General features: G+C 36.9%; 1 protein-coding gene across 1 annotated transcript; it reads right to left on the reverse strand.

Annotated features, from left to right (window-relative positions):
* Positions 1 to 1,455: 1,455 nt before the first annotated feature.
* LOC114460590 (low affinity immunoglobulin gamma Fc region receptor II-like) lies at positions 1,456 to 10,313 on the reverse strand. Its single transcript, XM_028442501.1, has 5 exons — positions 7,659 to 10,313; positions 6,444 to 6,695; positions 4,688 to 4,933; positions 4,466 to 4,600; positions 1,456 to 3,338 (listed from the first exon to the last, which is right to left on the reverse strand). Exons 1-5 carry the CDS (start codon positions 7,690 to 7,692, stop codon positions 3,283 to 3,285), a joined length of 723 nt encoding a protein of 240 aa, XP_028298302.1. The 5' UTR covers positions 7,693 to 10,313; the 3' UTR covers positions 1,456 to 3,282.
* Between the last annotated feature and the right edge of the window lie 6 nt (positions 10,314 to 10,319).

The raw sequence follows: 10,319 nt of genomic DNA on the forward strand, positions 1-10,319 counted from the left end.
TCTTTTTTTATATATATATATATTCATTCATGTTCATAAGCACTCTTTTAAACATTGATAACATGTACATGCTCCTGTCTACTGTCCAAACATGTGAACCAGAACATGTTGCCAAAAGCTTTTTATTTATTTTATTATTATTATTTTAAAAGATCCATAAATACCTGCTAGATGAACGTAAATAATTTCTTATTCAAATAATAATAATACATGTCTGATATCAATATTTTTTATATTAATAATATACATATTTTTTTAATATAATGGGCGGGGCTTGGATATAAAGTGGCAGGGCATAGGGCAATAAATAATTTTGATTGACATATTGATATAAAGGGGCGGGGCTTAGTTATGGGGCAGGGTGGGGTGGGGTAATGGGCAAGGTGGGTGGAGCTTGGGGTAATAAATCAAGGTGATTAACATTTTAACACAAAGGCACCTCTCTCTCTCTCTCTCTTTAGGGTGCTTTCACACACACCTCTTTGCTCCGCCCCATTCTTCTCTTCCTCATATTTTCTGGTGTTTTTATTTTATATGAAAGGTCAGTGAAAGCCTGGTTCTGTGAATAATAATAATAATAATATAGGTCTGGGTTCAGCTCCAGTGAAACATGGTGTTTGTAACCATGTTAGAAATAAACCAGGAGCAAATATACAACTTTATATTAAAGAACAATATGTTTACAGAGCAACTCCATCAGTGACAGAACAGCAGCAGCAACACAGCAAACACACACACTGTTGCCACAGCAACAGGCACGCACACACACCAAGGGCGGACTGGCGGTCGGGGACACCGGGAATTTCCTCAGTGAGCGACTGTGTTGGGCCATGAGAAAGAGAAAAACTAAGGGGGAATAAACATAAACATACCTGTTATGGATCTTATTGTGGAAACTCCTGTATTTACCCATAAATATCCTGTATTTTAATGTAATTATAATGAAAGATTCATAAATAAAAACATGCCTTATAAACTGAACACTGTCACTAGCCTCGTGAGAACTGCACCTGAAATGTCCTGAGTGGCAGTTCTCGCCAGATTAAATTAAATTAAATTAAATTAAATTAAATTAAATTAAATTAAACTAGTGCTGACATCAGCAACAAACTCAGAAACAACAGAACAGAGATGATGAATGAAGACGTTCTGGTGATAAAAACTAAGAACTGGTGTAAATATGTTATAAAATATAACATAGAGTTTATTTTCATAAAGACCATCAGGATGTGACACAGTTACACGTTCTGTTAGATTAATAACTGATATTTTAACGTCTACCACAGCAGAAGGAACCACGTAAGTCATCATGAAAAATCATCCAATCACAAGCTCCACAAATATACACTGTTTATAAAGTGTTAAATAATGTAAAGTCTGTAATAAATGTGTCTAATAAGTCATTAGTGAATATCAGAGAACCATATGGAGGAGCACACATACAGACACGTCACAAACATTTTCACACTCATTGTGTTTATTAATTAATTACGTTTCTGTCCAATCAGTGACTGACTTCACCTGCATAACGTTGTTCAGATAGTTTGGTGCATTTAGCAAATAGCGTGTGTGAAAGCAATCAGAACTAAAGTATAATGTGACAGGTTCTCCACCTAAACCACACATACAGTCCACCAGACTAGATGTGTGGCAGCAGCCTGTGGAACGTGTTCTTTATAAGTGGAACGTGTTCTTTATAAGTGGAACGTGTTCTTTATAAGTGGAACGTGTTCTTTATAAGTGGAACATGTTCTTTATAAGTGGAACGTGTTCTTTATAAATGGAACGTGTTCTTTATAAATGGAACGTGTTCTTTATCAATGGAACGTGTTCTTTATCAATGGAACGTGTTCTTTATAAATGGAACGTGTTCTTTATAAATGGAACGTGTTCTTTATAAATGGAACGTGTTCTTTATAAGTGGAACATGTTCTTTATAAGTGGAACATGGTCTTTATAAGTGGAACGTTTTCTTTATAAATGGAACGTGTTCTTTATAAATGGAACGTGTTCTTTATAAGTGGAACGTGTTCTTTATAAGTGGAACGTGTTCTTTATAAGTGGAACGTGTTCTTTATAAGTAAAACTTGTTCTTTATAAATGGAACGTGTTCTTTATAAATGGAACGTGTTCTTTATAAATGGAACGTGTTCTTTATAAGTGGAACATGTTCTTTATAAGTGGAACATGGTCTTTATAAGTGGAACGTTTTCTTTATAAATGGAACGTGTTCTTTATAAATGGAACGTGTTCTTTATAAGTGGAACGTGTTCTTTATAAGTGGAACGTGTTCTTTATAAGTGGAACGTGTTCTTTATAAGTAAAACTTGTTCTTTATAAGTGGAACGTGTTCTTTATAAGTGGAACGTGTTCTTTATAAGTGGAACATGTTCTTTATAAATGGAACGTTTTCTTTATAAGTGGAACATGTTCTTTATAAATGGAACGTGTTCTTTATAAATGGAACGTGTTCTTTATAAATGGAACTTGTTCTTTATAAATGGAACGTGTTCTTTATAAATGGAACGTGTTCTTTATAAGTGGAACGTGTTCTTTATAAGTGGAACGTGTTCTTTATAAGTGGAACGTGTTCTTTATAAGTGGAACGTGTTCTTTATAAATGGAACGTGTTCTTTATAAGTGGAACGTGTTCTTTATAAATGGAACGTGTTCTTTATAAGTGGAACGTGTTCTTTATAAATGGAACGTGTTCTTTATAAGTGGAACATGTTCTTTATAAGTGGAACGTGTTCTTTATAAATGGAACGTGTTCTTTATAAGTGGAACGTGTTCTTTATAAGTGGAACGTGTTCTTTATAAATGGAACGTGTTCTTTATAAGTGGAACGTGTTCTTTATAAATGGAACGTGTTCTTTATAAATGGAACGTGTTCTTTATAAGTGGAACGTGTTCTTTATAAGTGGAACGTGTTCTTTATAAATGGAACGTGTTCTTTATAAGTGGAACGTGTTCTTTATAAATGGAACGTGTTCTTTATAAATGGAACGTGTTCTTTATAAATGGAACGTGTTCTTTATAAATGGAACGTGTTCTTTATAAATGGAACGTGTTCTTTATAAATGGAACGTGTTCTTTATAAGTGGAACGTGTTCTTTATAAGTAAAACTTGTTCTTTATAAGTGGAACATGGTTCTTCTTCTCAGAAATGACACGTCAGCACACGGGTCAGGCTCCTGTAACGAGGACACAGGAAACCGTGGTTTGGACTAAAGCTGAAGACGCCGTGTGAGGTAGTGTGGAGGCTCCGCCCCTTTCCACCAGTTAAACCACAGTGTGCGTGACGACCCTCTGACTCCTCCCTGTAACCACACCAGCAGCTGAAACAGACACAAAAGCTGCTCTGGTCACATTTCTACGACTAATCACAGATTAAGACGAGTCATGAACTAGTCCAGGAACAGGATTTCTCAGTGAACTACTGCAACAATTAAAAACATTATATACGTATGTATAATTAATTAACTATGTTAGTTACTTCCTTACCTAGGTAATTAACTACATAGTCATTACTTTTTAGTTATGTAACTAACTATAGTAGTTTACTTTGTTTACTACTTAGTTACACACTGACTTATTTACCTAGTTAATAATTTACCTAGTTAGTTACATATTTACTTAGTGCGTTGCTTAGTTACCCAGTAACTAAAGGAAGGTTTTATGGCCGATTGTAAAATAAATGAAAAATAAAATGTTTTTCTTTTGTGTGTTTTTTGTAATTTTGTATGTTTTTCTTGTCGTTTTGTGTGTTTTTGTTGTAACACACAGAGCGAAAGGTTATGTTTTAAACTGCGTTCATCAGTCTGCGTGTCAGCAAAAATCACTTAAAAAGTTCTAAACATTTTTGGACAAAAACATATCAGAAAAATGTCTAAATGTGACCTGGAACAGGTGATTATATTTTAGTGATGCTAACAAATGAATACGTGTCCCATTCATTGTCCCATCCACACTGTGGAACTTCTGTAAAACTCTGACCTCATCACTGTTGATGATGTCATCAGTCCAACCACTGGTGTATATTAGAACATGTATTGAATGTTCTAAATAAACCTGTGGATGCTAACGTGCCTAAAAACAATCGTACAAACACATAAGGCAATGCACTGTGCACGTTATGCTGAGTCAGCTGAAGTACATACATTTAGATGAGTCATTGTAACCGTTTGAACAGAAAAAAAAGTTGTTTGTTTTACTTTTGAAATAAAATAAAAAAAGAAGAAAAACATAAGGGGTCTTCACAGAGGTTGTAATATTATAATAACTATTTAATGAATAATAATATTGTTATTTTAAATGCTAAACATATGTTTTATCAATGAATCTAATAGTGTATGTGAGTGATTTTCACTTCTGTATGGTTTTGTTGTAATTGTGTATCTTTCCACTCATGAACCCACAGATCTTGGTTGTGTATGTTCTGGTTTCAATGGAACGTCGTACGTACCTGTGTTTCTGTTCCCGTCTCTGACGACGAGCGCGAGCAGAACGGTGGAGATCAGATAAGGAGCTCCCACAATCAGATGACTCAGCATTCTGAAGGTAAACACTGAACAATGACGAGGCGTCGGCTCAGACGCAGCTGGAAACACAGAAACGCTAAGTAACGAGACTGAACAGTTGTGACTGCATGTAGTAAACATGGCGTGTGTTTGCATGTTCTCCTCACCGTCCACTGTCAGAGGGCTGGTCGCTGACGTCCGTCCTCCTGAAACAGCACAGCTGTACAGTCCCTGATGGGACCTGGACACGTTCCTGATGGTCCACTCTCCCACGCTCCCGCTGAAGACCAAATGGTTGTTCTGATAGAAGTCAAACCTGTTGTTGTCAGCGTGAGTCTTTGTTCTACAGCCCAGAGTCACTGAGGAGCCCTGTGACAGCGGGAGGACAGGGACCTCCAGGAGGACCGGGTCATCTGACACACGACAGACAGAGAAAGAAACACTTTATTACTACTGAGTTAATAAGTTACATAGTTAGTTAGTTACTAACATAACTAACACACACTAAGTGTTGCTGGTTTACTAGCGTTGCTGGTTGCGTTGCTGGTTTACTAGCGTTGCTGGTTGCGTTGCTGGTTTACTAATGTTGCTGGTTGTGTTGCTGGTTTACTAGCGTTGCTGGTTGCGTTGCTGGTTTACTAATGTTGCTGATTTACTAATGTTGCTGGTTGCGTTGCTGGTTTACTAGCGTTGCTGATTTACTAGCGTTGCTGGTTTACTAATGTTGTTGGTTGCGTTGCTGGTTGCGTTGCTGGTTGCGTTGCTGGTTTACTAATGTTGCAGGTTGCGTTGCTGGTTTACTAGTGTTGCTGGTTGCGTTGCTGATTTACTAGTGTTGCTGGTTGCGTTGCTGATTTACTAGTGTTGCTGGTTTACTAATGTTGCTGGTTTACTAGTGTTGCTGGTTTACTAATGTTGCTGGTTTACTAGTGTTGCTGGTTTACTAATGTTGCTGGTTTACTAGTGTTGCTGGTTTACTAATGTTGCTGGTTTACTAGTGTTGCTGGTTTACTAATGTCGCTGGTTTACTAGCGTTGCTGGTTTACTAATGTTGCTGGTTTACTAGCGTCGCTGGTTTACTAATGTTGCTGGTTTACTAATGTTGCTGGTTTACTAATGTTGCTGGTTTACTAGCGTTGCTGGTTTACTAATGTTGTTGGTTGCGTTGCTGGTTTACTAATGTTGCTGGTTGCGTTGCTGATTTACTAGTGTTGCTGGTTTACTAGTGTTGCTGGTTTACTAATGTTGCTGGTTTACTAGTGTTGCTGGTTTACTAATGTTGCTGGTTTACTAGTGTTGCTGGTTTACTAATGTTGCTGGTTTACTAGTGTTGCTGGTTTACTAATGTTGCTGGTTTACTAGTGTTGCTGGTTTACTAATGTCGCTGGTTTACTAGTGTTGCTGGTTTACTAATGTCGCTGGTTTACTAGCGTCGCTGGTTTACTAATGTTGCTGGTTTACTAGCGTCGCTGGTTTACTAATGTTGCTGGTTTACTAATGTTGCTGGTTTACTAATGTCACTGGTTTACTAGCGTTGCTGGTTTACTAATGTTGCTGGTTTACTAGCGTCGCTGGTTTACTAATGTTGCTGGTTTACTAGCGTCGCTGGTTTACTAGCGTCGCTGGTTTACTAATGTTGCTGGTTTACTAATGTTGCTGGTTTACTAATGTTGCTGGTTTACTAGCGTCGCTGGTTTACTAGTGTTGCTGGTTTACTAATGTTGCTGGTTTACTAATGTTGCTGGTTTACTAATGTTGCTGGTTTACTAGCGTCGCTGGTTTACTAATGTTGCTGGTTTACTAATGTTGCTGGTTTACTAATGTTGCTGGTTTACTAGCGTTGCTGGTTTACTAATGTTGCTGGTTTACTAATGTTGCTGGTTTACTAGCGTTGCTGGTTTACTAATGTTGCTGGTTCATTACCAGTGATGCTGATGTTGACGCTGTTGCTCTGCCGTCCGTCTCCTGACTCACACCAGTAAACGCCGCTGTCAGACTCGTAGCTCTTCCTGATGACGCATGTGGGGCCTGAGGGGGAGGAGCATGGTGTGACCACGCCCCCCTGGGTCCTCCTTTTCACCTTCCAGTGGGAGGAGTTAAACGGGTCCCAGCAGGACAAGCTGAACGACTGGTAGCGAAAGAACTGGGAGCGGTCTGGATTCACCTGTAGACACGCTGTGGACAGAGGGTCACCAGGTGATCACATGACCAACCCTGTCAGAGCACCGTCAACAACTATACTCAAACTATACTCAAAAAATACACAAAACAGAGAAATACACAAAACAGAGAAATACACAAAACAGAGAAATACACAAAACAGAGAAATACACAAAACAGAGAAATACACAAAACAGAGAAAAAATACAGAAAAAATACAGATTTATTTAATAAACGACTTAAATATACATGAAATGAACAGAAAAAACACACAAATGACAAAAATACACAGATATATTTAAAAAAACAAAGCAAACAAAAATATACAAAATAAGCAAAGTATTTTCAAAATTACAAAGATACACAAAATTTATCCAAAAACGAACACAAAATGGCCAAAAAATATACAAAATAAAAACAAAAATATGCAAACTGACAAGAGAACTTGAAAAAAAATATTTCAAAAATAAAAAAGCAAACAGAGAAAACAACAAAATGAGCAAAAGATGTAAATTACAAGAAAAATACACAAACTGACCAAAAAAAAAAACCCACACAAAATGAGAATAAAACACTATTACTGCTTTGATTGGTCATTATTCTAATGCTGACGTTAATGTTCTTACTTTTTATGAATTTCACTTTAGCTCAATTACTTATTTTATTAGTCATTTATTCGCTCCTTTTGTTGTTCTATTTTTTATCTTTAATAACATTATTGTAATGATTTTTTCCTGTTTATTTATTGATTTTATTTAATATATTTTCTTCACTCATCATTTCCTCTTTTTTAGTTTTTTTTGTTTTCTCGTTATAAATTTTTCCACCTAATTCTCCATTTTTCATTCTTTGTTAAAACAATAAGTTCATTAGAAAAAAAAAAAACAAAAAAGAACAAGAAAAAAAACTTTAAAATACAAACTTGTCCAGTATTAAAAAGAGAGATTTTGAAGAAATGAAAAGTGCGTTAAAACTCACCCATGAGGAGGCAAAGTGGGGGGGCGAGCTGCATCTTCACCTACAGACAGAGACACTGACACTGAGATGTGTTCTCACTCTGAGGCTCTTATCACTGACAGGGACGCCGCAGTGACGCTTCATGGCCTCAGGAGGGCGCTGTGAGTGTGTGTGGTGAAAATTAACCAATAAATCATGATCATAGAAAAATGATCAAATATTAAAGAAATAATAATCACAAAAAAAGTGTAAGTTTGTGATTAAACTCTTAAATGTCTTTTATCCACAAAACAACAAATAAACACAAAGATTAAAATACAGAAAAACAAACTGACACTAAAAACACAAAAAAAAAATCAATAGTTTAACATTTTATAATAAAAGGGTAAATGAAGCCGTTTTAATTCACAGTTACTTAAAGGATCCCGGACAAGCCCCCTAATATAATGATGAGAAGCCCAACAGCTGTAGATAAAGGGAAGGAGGTCACAGCAGGTTTCTCACTTCAATCACAACTAATAATCAATATTTGTACAGACCAGGGGTTGAGAACCTTTATCACATGGGGCACCATTACCAGCTACACACTAAATAAAAAAGCATTCACAACATACCAAGAAATCTCTCTTCAATTTTTACATTTGTACAATATCACAACAAAAGAGAACATTTTAAAGATGTGCACACATGGCTACACATTTACACTTATGTTTAAACTTTATGTCTTATGTTTTTTTTTATAAAGTTTGAAGATTATATCAAAAAATAATTAGTTTAGCATTAGCCTAATGTTAGCATTAACCTAGCATCAACGTTAGCATTAGCATAACATTTATAATAGCATTACCCGAGTGTTAGCATTAGCCCATCATTACCATAAGCCTATTTTTAGCATTATCCTAGCGTTAACATTAACCTAACGTTAGCATTACCTTAATGTTAGCATTAGCATTACCAGTATAATACTAGTAAACCAGACATTAGCATTAAGATTAACCTATAGTTAGTATTAACCCAACAATGACATTAGCGTAGCGATAGCATTAACCTGGTGTTAGCGTAGCATTAACCTAGCAACGACATTAGCTTAGCAATAGCATTAGCCTAGCGTTAGCATTAACATAACATTAGCATTAGCACTAACCTAGCATTAATATTCACCTAGAAATAGCAGTAAGCTAGCAATAGCTTAATATTAGCATTTAGGTTGAAAAAGTTGAAGAATGGCTATAAAGTTCCAATGTAAATGGATGGGAGCAAAAAGTTGAACAATTTGACACCAAATTAGTTGAAATCGGTTGAAACTTCACTTTTATTGCGTAATTATTATTTTATTTTATACCATTATATACAGTACATATAATACATTGTTTCTGTCCTTGGTGAATAGTTGCTCTTTCTTATTCTTACTAACGATAAAAGATTTAAAAAGCGTTTTAAACTAGTTTATGTTGCTGATACTTTTTACACTCTTCTACAAGTTCTTCAACGAGGAACGTTCTAATATTTTACATTAAAGCTCATATCTGGAGTTTCTGAGAAACGTCTCAATGTCCCGCCCTAAACAGCTCCACTTCCTCCCACCGCCTCTGCCAATCTACTAGAAGCCACGCCTCTACTTTTCTGCATGCGCATCGCGGAACATAACGAGGTCACATTGATATATGGGTCAAATAAGAGCCAAAAATCATATTTACATGTTTGATGTTGTGACACGTAGCCTTGTTTACGTGCACAGTTCATCATTCACTTTGATTAACAGTCTCAAAAACAGGAAGTCAAAGCCTATTGGCTGGGAGCACTTGGCGATCATTTCCATTTGTATAGGGGTCTATAGGACGAAGGCGGGACTTCTATACATGAATGTATATGAATGACCACCAGCAGTAGAACATAGTCAAAGACTGATTAGGTATTTTTATGAATTTCTAAAGAATGATACATAAATGTAGATTTTACAGAAACTCCAGATATCAGCTTTAACGTTTCAAAAATTAAGGGTTTTTAAGAGAAGCTTTATTATTATTAAGTTAAAACCTTTGTCGTCCTTAATAAAAAAGGATTTGAAATCAGTAGCTTTTATTTGATCTAGAAATAATGTCAGCATCTGACCAGCAACCTTAAAGCTGGACTCTGTGTCATTCATCAAAAACCGCCACAACGTCCACAAGTTTGGGCAACAATGTTGTTTGAATAGTTCAATAAGAAATTCTGCTCCAGGACTAATTGACGACTAGTTTTTTAACGTATCATGCGACTTATTTTCTAGTAATCGGACATGAAAACCCTTAGCATGATCCCGAGAGGTGCCTTCGCGATCCAAAGACAAGTACACGAATGCAAAGTGTACGGAACCGATGCCGATTCTGTCCAATTGAAGCAATGCAGTGGATGATGGTGCTCCGCCTCCCCTTGGGGCAACGCCCCCCGCTTTGAGCTCAGTGAGAGTCTGGGAGATTAGCCAGCGTAGAGTATCGGTTGCTAGACGGCTGAGGGATGACATGGAGGGAGGTTCGTCTGACCTGAGGGTTGACGTGGCGGTTGGTCGGATTAGACCGAAGGTTCAGAGACGACAAAGTGGGACAGCTGCTGTTACGATGCTTCTTGCCAAGGTGGCGGAAGGCGACAGCCGACGCGGGGGCGGTAGCCGGTGCGGCAGCGGTGACTTTCTGCTTCTGAGGG

This window comes from Gouania willdenowi, unplaced genomic scaffold, assembly GCF_900634775.1.
Source record: "Gouania willdenowi unplaced genomic scaffold, fGouWil2.1 scaffold_51_arrow_ctg1, whole genome shotgun sequence".
In the NCBI taxonomy this organism is placed as follows: Eukaryota; Metazoa; Chordata; class Actinopteri; order Blenniiformes; family Gobiesocidae; genus Gouania; species Gouania willdenowi.